General features: G+C 36.8%; 1 protein-coding gene across 4 annotated transcripts in view; it reads left to right on the top strand.

Annotated features, from left to right (window-relative positions):
• LOC142415282 (ubiquitin carboxyl-terminal hydrolase 12-like) overlaps positions 1-14,829 on the top strand; it is a 32,317-nt gene that overhangs the window by 4,844 nt on the left and 12,644 nt on the right. Inside the window, exons 2-4 of one of the 4 annotated variants that reach the window (XM_075513408.1) lie at positions 9,100-9,180; positions 13,397-13,610; positions 14,586-14,748. In XM_075513408.1, the coding sequence (XP_075369523.1) occupies positions 9,100-9,180; positions 13,397-13,610; positions 14,586-14,748 (458 nt within the window). Of the gene's footprint in view, positions 1-9,099; positions 9,181-13,210; positions 13,300-13,396; positions 13,611-14,585; positions 14,813-14,829 lie in introns of those variants that run through there. The other 3 variants (XM_075513407.1, XM_075513409.1, XM_075513410.1) reach the window with 3 other exon arrangements.

The following is a 14,829-nucleotide window of genomic DNA, read 5'->3' as shown; positions in this document are numbered from 1 at the left end:
TTCAGCTCCTTTCCTAGTGATTTATCTACTTAACCTCTCGTGCACTGAGTTGTGAATATATACACATTCAGATCCATTGAAGGGCCCTGTGTCTGAATTTTACTGCTGTACCTCTCTGCCTGTTTAACCTGTACACATGTAATGTCTGAAGTTACAACCTATTCATAAATCTGCAGTCTTACGTTTTGCCTTCCATCAGCATCCACTTCCTCACTTTTTACGGTATTGTTCCTCCACTGTTTGATGTGTGAAGGTCATGATAAAATCTTATTGCCAACTCACAAAAGAATAATACTGGTAAACACTGGGCCTGGAGTACACCTGTAAATCTGTTTGTGTTTGTTCTTTTAGAGGGCCAAAAAGCTGTAAAATATCTGAGAGCTGCACTAGCAAGACATCTACTCTTATGTGTATTACAAGGTCATTTGAGAGAAACCCAAGGTCAGGAGAAATCTTGCGGAGCTCTTCTCAGGTGGACGAACTAGCTGTGAATGCATTGGTAATCTTAGAGACAGCAGCTAAGAAGGGGGGAAATAGGTTGCCGACAGTACCACATTACAAAGGTCGAGACTCTAAGCAGTAGTTTCTCTACTTGCTACCCTTAATCCAGCATCCTTTCCATATGTGCTTTTTACTGGAGCCTAGCTTTACTATCTAATTTTAAAGAGCATAAAATTACAGAATTTTACAAGTGTATATGACTTGCTTTACCTTTAAGCGAGGCATGGATCCTGTGGACCTTGCAAGACCAGCTCCTAATTGAATAAACATTTATGTGAAACAGTTTACAAAGCATTCTGTATTAATTTATTCAAAAACACTCTAATTAAGACTTCTGGTTTTAAACACTTCATAGTAGCAAACTTATTTTGAAATACAGCATTTTCCAATTTCACTCTTGTCTCTGTGATATTGGCAGTAGCCAGAGTGCTCTGTAAGCCTTACTCCCTGTGGAAGAGTGGGCAAAGCCAGCCTTTCCTGCGTGCACTGAGCGATGGTGCAGGTTAAGAAGATTCTGTAGTATTTGGAAGCGTGGAATCTTGGAAAGTCTGTGACACTGTTATACCTGCTCCTTTTGAGATTATCGGTTTGTTTTGCCTGCGTAAGCACGCTAAGTGCTGGAATCCATAGTTCAATTTGCTGTAATTTGTTATGCCTAGAACGGCAGCCTTCCTGGATGCATTAAAAGGGATAATTTCAAAACCTAAATCATAGTGAGTGATAGCTGAGCTGACAACTCTTTTTATCTGACTTCAGTACTACACAACCAAGGAGTTCTAAAAGATGGGGAAGCAACATCTCATTCTGTGTTTAGAAAATCATGATAGTATGTTCTGTAAACTTTCAGAAATACAACCCCAGTTCTGCTCCTTTCTGCACTCCCCCACATAGTAATTTTAATAGCCCTGAAGCTGGAACTATTATCACGGCTAATACAGTAAAGTTAAGTGCAGGCAGACTTTACGAAATGCATCATCTCATTCAGATTCCTTTCCTGAAAGGTTTTAAGTAGCATTGGCTTGGCCTGCTTGTTCTTTTTGTCCCTTTTTGTTGTTTTGTTTGTTCACTCTTTAAAAGTCACTCTTAGTCATGCAGTATATTTAACCAACTTTTCTGGTCTTGGGGGCTGCATGGTGGTGTCCCTTGGAGCCTTTCTGCCCAACTTGAAAGCTACTTCCCAGCTTTCAAATGCTAAATCTTATCCTACCCTAATTTGTTAAAAAGAAAGAGTCAAATGAATAATTAGAGACTTCGGCAAGACCTGTGTACCAGATATGTTCTGGACACTGAAATATCTCCTAGATATCTTTCCCTTTTTTGCCTTTCTTTAACAAAAATGTTTTTTGCAGGCAGGTGCATGCTGTGCGCTCAGTGGGAATAAGCTGGTTCCAATCCAAAAGCTGAGTTAGTATGGTATTGAGCCCAAGCTAGTATATCAGAAGGGATTTTTGTTTCAACAGGCTGTTATACCAACCATGCTACACAGATTCTGAGTGTGCATGCAGCTGTAATAAAAGTTTAGAGATATCCTAAGTTGCAAGGCTTTAATTACTTCATTTGAACTGAATTATATTAATTGCAGTGGGAGAAGGATAAAATGCTTGTATAAAAAGCATATAATGTGGGAATTAATATTTTGCACTGAGCTAAAAAAATAGTAATTTATCCTTGAAGAAAGGCTGTATCTTCAGATTTCCGTGGACTGTATGGAGAGTGTTTTAAATTAACTAATTCTCTCTACCTCGTTAAAAGTAATCTGGTGATGAGATTAGTCTTGTGTGTATTTTAGATAGGGCTAAGCACCTGAAGCATATAGGCAAGCATAGGAAACTACAGTTTAAACATTATATGATGTACAGATAGGAATTTGTTTGGAACTTTGGGAGCAGTAATACATATACATACGGATTTTAAGAGTTCTCTTCTGAAAATCTCCTGCTGTCTACAAATGAACTGGAAATGAAATGGAGCATCTAACGTGGCAGAGGGCCCCAAAATAGGCACGGCAATGACTTACTCAGACTTCTTGTAGATTTTGTCAGGATCATTAGTATTAAAAAAAGAAACAAACTGCGAGTTTGTGATTGTATTTTTTGAAAATATGAGAATGGCTTCACGGTTCTAGTTACTTCATTTCCTTGTACTTTAAGCAACTGCTTCATCCTTGGTAGCATTTAAAAAACTCTGGTAGCATTTGTTTGACAAGAGTACTGTCTGTTTAGGTATCTCTAAATTTCCATGTCCTTCTAATAAACCAGACAAATCTTTAGTATTTTGTCCCATTACGTTGAGCTAGTAATGAATGGTTATAGAATGGTTATAAATCCATTGACAGTCTGCTGTTGCATGGATTTTCCTGCGTACTGTATAATTAGAGCACGTCAGAAATGCTGCTTGCACTTGTAGCCACCTTCCATAATTATTTTAATAGTTATATTTTTTGTATCTTCACTTAGTATGCCTCTTCTTTCACCGTAGTTTCTTCTCATTTTCTTAGTGTACTTCTTTCTCTCTTCCAGCCTAACCCATAAATGTGTCACACATCCATCTCTGCAGTTCAGAAAATACACCCAGTTGCTAACAGCTAGTGGATTGTGCTAATGTGAGACACTCCACCATTCAGTTAAAGCAGATGTGAAACCAGCACCCTCCAAAATGTGCAGGACAGCTGCCTGAGCCCTCCTTCTGTGCTATCTTAATCCTTGATAGAAACGCAGCTTAGCAACAGTAACTGCCCTGCTTCCCTTCACCAAATCTCTAGGCTGTTGCAAAGAGGACAGTGGGATCTTCCCACTCGTAACCCTTTCCCATCGTCTCATTTGTGGGCTTTTTTCCCCTCATTTTATAGCTTCAGTGCCTCTCTGCTCAACTGTTTGCTCAAGCAGCAGTACAGCATTGACCTGATTATTTTTGACAAGAGCTCTGAGTAACAGCAAGGATACTGACCCAATGTTGTGCTAATTTTGATCCTTTTCTTACTGAAGCTAGAGCAGCAGCTGCTTCATGCTCATAAGGTCTGCTTGCATGCTTATCAAGACAGTACGACATTGCTTTTATAACCATTCCCACGTCTGCAAAGTTACCTTCATAGCAGCAAAAAGTAGATACTTATAAATGGAAGTGTGAATTCCTTCAAAGTGTGAAAGTGTTAGTTCAGGATAAAAAATTTTGACTGGTAACGTTGGTTAGTCTGTAATAATAGTCTGCTTATTCTCAGTCAAGTTTTGCAGAGGATCAGGATTTCACTGAAACTTTGTACAATTCATAGTACTAAAAAGGGAAAAAGTTATAACTTGAAGCAAGAACCGTGCAGATGCCGGCCGTGTGGATTTCTGTCATCAGTTGACCGTAGTTCATGTTCTGAGCTATGTACTTGTTACTGATCACTCCCAACTGTTCTTCTGTTCATTGATAGCTTCAGAAGAGCTCTTCACCTTATTACAATTTCTACCGTAAAGCTACTGATCTATATTGAATAGAAAAGTGATAGCTTTTCTTCATCTTCCAACAATAATTTATTCTTATGATTGTCAGATAAGTGAATGCAGTCTATAAGCCATTTCTCTATAAGAATAATTACAAATTCAAACAAGTTTGAGGGCATAGAACTATCTAAGCCCCTGGGCACTGTTGATACAATTCCAGATTCTGAAATAAATTAAATCTAGACCAGGCAAAATACTCATTTTCTTCAAATAGTTGCAAACTGTTTGTAGAGCTTATAAGAGATCGTAATGCCTAAGCATACTTCTTTCTTATCTCGTTTTGGTGATGCAGTGAGTTAGTAGTGTAATCTGGCTAAGAAATAGAAGCCTACTACTATTTTTTCCACTTGCATGGTGTATTGAACTGGAAATAAATCTTTAAGACTTCTCTACTGAGCAAAAAGGACTCGCAGCTTACAAGTTGGAAGACTTGAGAGATCTCTGTTCTGGTTTTGATGGGTTATTCAGTTAAAATTTCAGCTATACTGTGGGATCACTTCATTTGTGATGACTTGCTTAGACAGCTACCTCAGGTAGGAGTTTTTGAAACTGGTCTTTTCACATCCCTTTTTACTTTACCATTCCTTTTTGCTTTACCAAACTCAACAAAACCTGCCTTAGAGACCTTCTGGTGTTCTTTGGGTAAATACTAGTTTTGCTCAATTAATACTATCTTCCCTATATCTCATACATATCTAATGTTGGTGTGATATCCTCACTGAGTTGGTATGAAAAATGGAGAAGAACTTGAATATTAACAATTCCCTGTGCTTTTGTTTGATACTTTAAAATTCAGTATATGGGATTTTTTTTTTTTAAAGGTGTTCTTTGACTTTTCTGATGGAAATCACTGAGCACAAATGTTCTTGGAGAGCCCCCGTTTTTAATTAGCTAATATGCATAAAGTAAAATTACTGCAGCTATGACAGAAAATATTTTATTGTTGGTCTGTTGGGGTTTCTTGGCCATTGTTAGCTGTGTCTGTTCTGAACTGCTAAAATGGTGACAGTTCAGATGGGCCAGACAGCTTTCCATCTTCCTATTTGACTAACAGTGCCGGAACTGCAGAAACCCACGGAGCTAAGCTTGCTCGCTCTCTAGATTCAAAGTCAGTTCTGCTAGTGGGGGTGTGAACGGAATAGGGGAGCTCTTGAAAAGTGCAGCCAACCTCTGAGATGTTATTTTAAGTCACAGTAATTTCTAGAAAATTACAAATCCTGGTTACAAGTTGCTGAAACTTTAGTTGTCACCTCCCCCACCAATATGGAAGTGTTAAATTCGCATCTCTCTGAGAGCCTAATTATATAAGTAAAACAGTATTACCACTTTAGTTAAACTAAGGGGATGTTTTCCTCGTCGGGTAATTATGTGTTGACTGTATAAATTTGTGTTTTGTTCCTGCTCACAGAGCTGTGTACAGAAAGTTTTATTATCTCTTCCTGAACTGGAGTAGCAGAGCATTTCCTTAAGGGCATTTCCCTGGACCTCCTAGAAGTCTCAAGGATGTATTTCTGGGGTTTTTATAAGATGTATTTATTTGTCTTCTGCTGGCAGTGAGAAGTCAATTCTAATCTCGGGCATTAAGCTTTATATTTAGCTGTATTTTAGGGTACATTTTTTGCTTAGTTTTTATATGCCAAGCAAACTCAATTGGTATGTATTAGTGATTTTTTTTCTTGTCATTTTTTATTGCTCCCACAATGTGTGTCATAGTTTAGCAAAACAGTATTGGTTTTCTTACGGTTTTAGATGTATAAAGTACTGTAAGATGCAGAATAGTTTGTCTGTCACACCCCAGAAGAGATGCATCTCTCTTGATTCACCAAATAACCAAATATAAATGTTCATAGTTTGGACACTTGCCACTTTCATTAGATTTTATTTCTAGATGAGCAATGTGACTTTTATGTTTCCAAAATTATGAAGTGTGTATTGATTCTTATAAGCAAATGTTTATGTGGTGTGAGGCAGAAGTACTTATCCAGATGGAAAAATCTTTTAGCAGGGGTGGGAAAATGTGTATAACACCTATCAGTCTGAAAACAAAGCTGCTTATTAGGCTTCATTTCAGCAAGCCACAGTTCATGCTGCACTAGATTTGATCTCCAGTTGGTTAATTTGCTATTTGCAAATTTAGTTGCAAACATCACAGATTGTGAGTAGCTGAACGTTGACTCCAGTTATACAGCCTTACTCACAAATGTGTCATATATTTCCATCCTGAAACATGACCGAGGCCAATTTGTGCTGTCACCATAAAGTGCTTTTTTTCCCTACATACTTGGTGCCTTGTCTAGTGTAGTTCTGGGCATTGACTCCCATGATAAATCACTCTATGCTGTTTGCAAGGTAGTTATTTTATCGTGGTATGCTAGGCATGTGCATTTTCTAGAGCCTCTTCAGTATGTTATGTATTATTTAATTTGCAAGTTTGCATCTTCAGAACTATTTATGACTAGTTTGTGGTTTTGATTCCTCTCACAACTACTTTGAGTCCTGTTTTGGTTTTCATGGTTTTGTTATGCTAATTTAAACTGTTCTCTGACAAGAAACTTCAGAAACATTGAAACTAAATGTTAGGTTAATTTAGCTTCTGTGGTTGATTGACTAACTTCAGCATTTAATTTATTAAGGAAACCTTAATTTTTAATCTGCCTCTGCAGTTGACTTACCCAAATTTACAAAGTTTGGGCAGTAGATACAAGGAAACACTTGCAAAAAAAGGCACATGTAACCTGTTAGATTAAATGGGTAGACAAATGTGGAATACGGGTTGGTGGTTTAGTTGAATTGCAACACTGGTTTATGGTAGGTTATTAGATTCTGTATAGCATACTTTTGGTAAAAATTACAATTCTTATGCTTTTATTTCTTTGTTTAGATATTTATTCCATATGTTGCTTTACAGACTGGAATATTTGGGTTGTCTAGTTTCACTAGTTCTGTGAGTTGCAGTACCTGCTTTAGTTGTCCGTTTCTCCAGTATTTCTCTAATACAGTGTCGGAGATCATGGAGGAGGTGAGAAGACAGTTCAGAGACATTTCAACTGAACTTCAGAAGCTTGCAGATTTTACACATATCCCTTCCTTAATCTTGAAACATGCAGAATGTAAGAGTAAAGGAACCTCATTTAGTCACTTCTGATTTCAAGACTGAAAATGGTTCAAAACCAGCATCACCTCTTCTTGTGCATTTACATAGCACATAGTTTATAACCTCCTATTACACTATTACCCAAAGTCGTAGTGTTGATCAGAACAAGGAGTGAAGGGCTGAAGTAGCATTAGGAGAGAGCTGTATCGGCAGTTCTTCCTTGCAGATAGCTATTCTTATGTCTAGGTTTGGTTCGGGTTTTTTGGGGGGAGATAGTGGAGGGAAAAAGAGGTGCTTGGAAGCAGGGAATGGATGTAGGGAAACAAATGAGAGGAGCTGCTTGAACTGGCACTGATGCCTCAGAAAATTTCTGTGTAATTGCTGCTTGCGAAGAGTCTTGCTTGTAAATCTGTCAGCACCTAGTGAATGTTTCTGTGTTTTTTATAGTACCCAGTTCTGAGCCTTCCTCGTTTTCTGTCTTTTTTCATATATGTAATTCACTGTAAATCTGATGTGCGAGATCCAACTACAGAGTTTCCATTCCTCCTGTTAAACTAAATTATTTCTTGGTTTCTTTCCTGTTTCTTAGAAGAATTTTAGTTATTCCTTTGTTAAAGACAATCTAGATGGAACTGTCTATACAGTATCTACTTGTCTGTGGTTTATATTAATAGCAGAATGCTAATGGAAACGATTGAAATGTTTGCTCAGCAATTAAAAAACATAACTAGCTTCAGGGAAATAGATTAATTGAATTTTGCTGGACTGTATTTTTAGTTTGTTTAGTGCTTTTCTGAGGTGTTTTAAGATGGCTCACCTGTGCAGAAGGATTTCTGTTTACTGTTTGCAGAAGGTTTTAGGTGGAGTGACTTGGATATTTAAAACAGAAGTCAAGAATCCAAAGTGCTTGGATTCTGCATTGAATGATGGTAACTCCTTAGATAACAGCACAGATGCAGCTAAGGACTGTTGGAAGATCAGCAAGAAACATTAGAGAACAAGATGGAGTGGTACGAGGCAAGGTACCAAATCCCAAGTGGGAGCTCAGCTATAAGGTATTGGTGGATTAAAAAAAAAGGGAAAAAATGGAGAGAGATGCATAAACCACTTTGAATTTGAAGTGGACAAAGTTACTTGAAACTGAAATGTTGGTATGCTTTAGTTCTTGTTCTGTACGACAAGTAAGACCATATGGATGTGTAGTGGTATTTTTCAGTTGTAGCTAAAATAATAAGTTCTATCCTCATTATATTGCTGGAGACTCAAGGATGTATCAGAATGCACTGTAAGCTTAATACATCATCCTTAAATTAAGGGTAGCAAAGCCAAAGCACTTTTAGGTGATCTGAGTTTGAGGAATGTCTGATAAAATTCTTCTTTCCATTCTTTTTGGTGTTTGTAATCACACTTCACTTGTCCGTAGAACTTTACAGAAATAAAATTAGAAATAATAGTTTTCCTAATGTGTCGGTGAAGGCAAGATTTTTTCAAGAATTCTTTATATGAGATGCAAATCATAAACAGCCACATCAAACCTTTTGTGCAGTCCACATCACAAAAAGACCGTTTTGCTTTCATGGGATTTGTAGCCCCTATGGTTTCTGTCCTCTAGGTTTAGAAGTTCTCTGTGTGTTATAAGTTTCTTTATTTTTACAATGCATTCTTGACTAAATTTAAAGTGGTGTTTCTCGGTCACTGTGACTAACCTGAAGTCTTAAGTGAGAACAAATTTCTTGTTGTTAATTTTCAAATAAATTCAAATGCAAAAAAACCCCTTCTGTTAGATCAGATAGCTCTCATTTCAGCTGATGAGTTTTTAAGTGAAACCATGGTACCTTTTATAATAATAAAGCATCATATTGATTTCATTGTGAAGAACATAGGAAACAGGAGATGCTAATTCTCAATGGAAGTAACTTATTTTCTTAGCTTCTTTGTTTTTATAGGAGTAGTATGAATTCTGTTAGATTTTTTAGGAAGTTTTTTTTTCTCTAACATAAACATGCTGTTTCTTTGTAGGGCGCCAATGCCTCTGCTTTGGAGAAAGAGATTGGTCCTGAACAGTTCCCTGTGAATGAGCATTATTTTGGCTTGGTCAATGTAAGTGAATTTTCTATGGTTGAAATGCCGTTTTTTAATTCATGTCCTAATTTTGAATTTAACAGGATTCTCTGTTAGAACTTTATCTATGAGCACTTCTAACTTAAATTGGGACTCTGCATAGACACCACATCCTGCAATATGGTGCTATGCCTTGTTATCAACCAAGATATAAATTTCATCTTAAATACAGAAAAATCAGTATGTTTATTATAAAGTCTTTGAGAGAAACCTTCCTACTCAGGTACGTTTCTAATTATAGGATTTTAATATTTAGCTGGAAAGGACATTAACTAATAAAGTCTGTACATTGTTCATATGCTCTTCTAGAGAAGAGAGATTTGATTTTACACTGGTGCTGCAGTGTATGGGAGCCTTGAGGTTTTAAAATGAAAATGTGTTACTTTTCTAAAAACATATTTCTCGTGGGATTAGTGGAAGTTCTATGTGAGGACATAGCCAGGAGATGAATGACATTGACTTGGTCGATCATTTTCTTACATGTAGTAATACTCCTTTTTTTATTTTTTGACAGCCTTGTGTAACAGTGAATCCTTCTAAAAAGATTTTTTGTATCTGTCAGTTTGTATAGATCTGACTTGACTGGGATCTGTTGGGCAGTAAGAATTGTCTACCTAAATTAACTATGGAGAGAATGGAGCATTGATGTTGATCTTGCCAGTGCTTCTGGAGGAGAAAGGCAACTGTTGCACCTGTGACATCTTTTACCACTGAATATAGGAAGTTAGTTAATAGAAGCAGGGGTTCTGTGGCATCATATGATGTGAAAATACAATTTTGGCAAAACTCACTAGAAGCATAAGTATACTTCTGTTTGGTCATCTAGGTACATTTTGTTGAAAACTGAACGATGACCTATCTTTTGACACACCAAATAAGGTTAACATAGCTACTAAAGTGGTTTTTGTTGCAGCTCGTTACAAACTCATTTAATTGACTTCTGTGTGGGTTTCTAGCAGTTTGTGTTCTCAGACACCAAACTATCTAAACACATTGAGTTATATTCCTTAAGTATGGTGTTAATGGCCATTCCGAAGCTGCTGAGGTTTGCACCGTAATGAGAAAAATGGAAGGCATCTCCAATTGTAACATAAATAGCAGAGCGATGAATAGCGTGAAGAGGAAAAATAGCATTCTAAAAATAACCAGAATTATTATAACCACATCCATTCTCTGTTTTGAAGGACAAAATATGACTAATACTGTTGTGCTTTATTCCTTGCAACCAGTTTCTTTAGGATGATCGTTTTCATGCTGTTATTCTGCAGAGCTTTTTCCTAAGTTATTTCTAGTTCTTTCATGATTTGAAGTTAATTGGAGCACTTTAAAGAGGGCAGTTTCATGGCTTCAGCATCAATACTAGTAAATGTGTGGTAGCACTGCAAATAGAATCAAGTGTTGAATCCATGGACAACGGAGGCTTTAAATTTTTTTTTTTATAGTTATTTTCTCTTTGGATCAGTGAGCTGAACCAGGTTCCCTGCAGTCAAACTATTGCTAAAGCCACCACAGAGTATATGGGAGAAGGGTCTGACTGCTCCTTCTGACAGCCAGTTAAAATAGATTACGTGCAATGTTGAACTGAAGTGCAAGAAGGATAGGACAATGTTTTCATTCTAGAATTTCATGTCAGTTTTCATTTTTAAAAGCTTCTATCTTAAAATAAGCCTTCAAACTTTATTTTTACGTTGAAAGTGTAAAATTTTTAAAGTTCTTATGAAGTTAGGTAATGTTGACTCTAAATGTGGTCAGTTTTAAGCAAAAAAAACCCTATTTTCTGCTTCTATTTAAAATATTTATTTATACCAGAGAAATCATGACAAAAAGGTTTTAAAGCCTACGTGTTTGTACCCATTTTTCCTTTGTGTTTTAGGTCACATTAGACTTTATACACTATTTGTGTATTTGAGCTGTGCATGTAGGAAAAATATTCATCAGCCCATTAAGAACTGCCTTGCCAACCTGGTTTTAGGGGTTCTGTCGAAGAGAAATGGTTAGAGCCCTCTTTTTTTTTTTCAGGCAGAATTTGTAGCAAAGTTAAGGTCATGATTGGAAAGATCTGACTGCTTTGTACTTCTAAATTCAAACCAATTGCAGTTTAAAAGTGTTATGACAGTGCTATGTAATACTGTTTATTTGTGGAGAACTCTCTTTAATACAGAGAAGGGTAGATCAGTAATTGAGATATTCAGAAGTTTCCCAAGGCCCTGAATTGCTCAAAGTGGGAAGGATTTTGTTCTAACATGAAAAAAAGTCAGAATTGCTGAAATAAAATGCATCACATGGTCTTTTTGTAAAGTACTTGGCATGCAGTAAAATATCTAAAATGCTAACATGCAAGATATTGATTTCAGGAATAAAAGTTCTTCCACATTGCATAAAGGTAGTAGCAAATAGAGTTGAAATACTATTTAGAAGGACATTTTTAAAACCTAAAGCATGCCATAAAGTGAATTTTTCACCGTATCACTTTGACTACTGCAAAGTATCTTGCATCTTACTGTCAGGAATTTTTAAAGCTATTTGGATGGAATTTTAATTCTTTAACTCCTTTAACTCTCCCATTTAGTTTGACTCTAATAATTTCTCTCTGTACGGGTAGCATCAAAGCAGGACACGTATAACCAGTTGACTTCATGCTTTTTGAGAGGAATTCTCCATGAATACAGTCCTGAAATCTCATTAACTACTCGCTTTGTAAACTTTTTTTGACTTAAGATGCACCATGACTTTCAATTTTTTTTTTTTTTTTTAAGATGGCTAATTTCTAGTTTCTTCTGTCTCTTTATTTTCTGGGATTATTATAGACAAATATATTGGATACCTCATCTGAAAACAATAATATTTAATCAGGCTTTTGGTAGTTCTCTTGCCTATTTTATCTTGTATGCAAATTTCGTTAGCACGATGCTAACTTTTTGTTTTCTTAGGTCTCTAACAAGCATATGAATTAGGTTCTATCCTAATTCACGTGTTTGTTCAGCTTGCATATTTGTTTTCCTCATGTCAGTAAGTTTTAACTGTTGTTCCATGTTGTTTGCATATGGTATAAATTAATGTTAATGTAACTATAATGCTGTAACCTTTTTAGCTGTATGAATTAAACTGTTAATTTTCTGTTTCAGTCAGCAAACTGATTATTAACTTGAAATCATTCTGCTACAGTAATGACACCAAATTTTGATGAACTGTAGTGGTCATATTCTCTGAGTATCACTTAACAAAATAGTCTGTGTTCTGTAGTCAGATTTGTATGCTCGTTTTGTTTATTTAAAATATTTTGCTCTCAATGCTTTTGAGATGCAGAATCTCATTACCAGAATATTGGGGACTGGCAAACCCAGAATTTGGTTCACTTTTTTGAAGCAACAGCATTGTACAATACAGTTGCACAATAAATTGCAAAGAAACAACTCAAAAAAACCATGGTGTGTTTCTTGTAGATGATACGCTAATATCTCAGCGGTCCGAGTGTCTCTTCTTGTTCAGCAGTGTGGAACACTGCCTCTAGAAGTTATCTCTGTCCTCCTTTCTCTAAAATGACACTGCCTTCAGATATGGCAGATGGAAAACAGCTGCTCTGAATTTGCCTGCATCATGTACTTCTCATAATATTTCATTATAAACAGGAAATATTTAACATATACCTTGCTAACTGTCTCTACAAAGTACTTTGTGTATCTGACACAGGCAAATCTAACATATGAATTCATGCACTGAGCTCTTGTTACTATAATACAGTTGAGATGCAGTGATGCTGACGGATGCTGTCTCTTCCTTTTTCTGTTTTCTTGTCCCTCTGTTCTGCTGTATCATTGGCACTCCTCCGCATCGGTATCAGCAGGATCTCCCCTATCAGGATTAGTAGCATGCTGTGTCTCCAGAAGTTTTGATTTTGTGATGAGCCCTCAATTGGATTTTTTTTTTTGTCAGTAGTTTCCTGCTTTTTTTGTGTGTGCCTGGTATCACTGTGACTGTTGTCTTCTCTTTCTTTTCTTGCTGTTACCAGCTGTGATGATAGAAGAATGAACCTTTTACACCATGCCTACTAGTATTTCCCCAATAAATGAACTCTGACAGACGACTTTTCCATTTTCAGTATGTGACATTCTTAATGAGCAACCTCTTTCTTTTATTAATTTTTAACAGACCTAATATGAAAACATTTGTTTTCCTTCTGTTCTGTTTTAACCAGTTCGGCAATACCTGCTACTGCAACTCAGTCTTACAGGCACTTTATTTTTGTCGTCCATTTCGGGAAAAAGTTTTGGCGTACAAAGTGCAGCCTCGAAAGAAGGAAAGCCTCCTGACATGCCTCTCTGATCTCTTCAACAGTATTGCTACGCAAAAGAAGAAGGTGGGGGTCATCCCACCTAAGAAATTTATTTCCCGATTGAGGAAAGAAAATGGTAAATGAATAAATGAAATTTTTATGCTGATTTAAGCATTGGAGATTTAAGCATATAAAACATAACCACGACTTGCTTTTTAAGTGAGTCCAAATTGTCAAGTTTTAATAGATTTCTGGAAGATTTTTGAACTCCTGTTTGTGGTGTGAATTTAACCACCTCTCTAGCATAGGAACAGAGATTATATCAGAACTGTGCTGTATCCTAAGAGGATTATCTAGATACCTTTGTTTCTGTACTTGCTTAGACCAAGTACAGAGCATGTACACAAGTCTCAGTACCCCAGTTATTCCACACTGGCATCATGTTCTGTAGAGGTCTGCTGCAAGTCAGCACGCTTCGGGTCATTGCTAGGAATTGTCATGGGCTAAACAGACCTCACGGAGTTGGGCAAAGTTAAAGTCTCTAAGGAAACTTAAGCACCCTTAGCCTGCTTTCTTACATTTGTGGTAGGATAAATTCCTTATGATGAGAGCTAGTGGTTATTTCCCAGTGCTGCTTTGTGAGGAAGAGTTCTGTATGTTGATTTATCATCTCTGCTTGAACTTGAAAAGATAACAAACTTATAGTAGAGGATTTTTACCCCTTGATGCTGGACTTAGTGAACGAATGGCTGACGGCAACACATCTGAATTTCTTTATTCCTCTCCCTCCCCAAAGATAAAAACCACAACAAAAAAACCCCCCAAAACCAATCATGGTTTTCTTCAGTTCCAAGAAACGCCCAAACTAAGTTTCCTTTGCCTTATTTTGCAGCTGCCTGTTTCTCGCAACCTGAGGAATAGGTGAGGGTAACCTAACATCCGTTGCAAGAACAACAAAGTACAATTTTTCAAAGACTCTTAACAATTTAGCCCACAACTGTATAATAGGGTAGAGAAGAGCGAAGGGCACACACTGATTGCTAAAAGCATAGTAACTTGATATTATGAAGTATCTGTATTTTTTCATTCTCCTTGATCTCTTCCTTTCCAGAATTATTTGACAATTATATGCAGCAGGATGCACACGAATTCCTAAACTACCTACTTAACACTATTGCTGACTTACTACAAGAAGAGAAAAAGCAGGAGAAGCAGAATGGCAAACTCCAGAACGGCAGCATTGAGAGTGAAGAAGGAGACAAGACTGATCTGACGTGGGTCCATGAAATCTTCCAAGGAACACTAACCAATGAAACCAGATGTCTTAACTGTGAGGCTGTACGTTTAAACCAAAA

This window comes from Mycteria americana, chromosome 10 (assembly GCF_035582795.1).
Source record: "Mycteria americana isolate JAX WOST 10 ecotype Jacksonville Zoo and Gardens chromosome 10, USCA_MyAme_1.0, whole genome shotgun sequence".
Classification (NCBI taxonomy): Eukaryota; Metazoa; Chordata; class Aves; order Ciconiiformes; family Ciconiidae; genus Mycteria; species Mycteria americana.
This window is presented reverse-complemented; position numbering and strand designations above follow the sequence as displayed.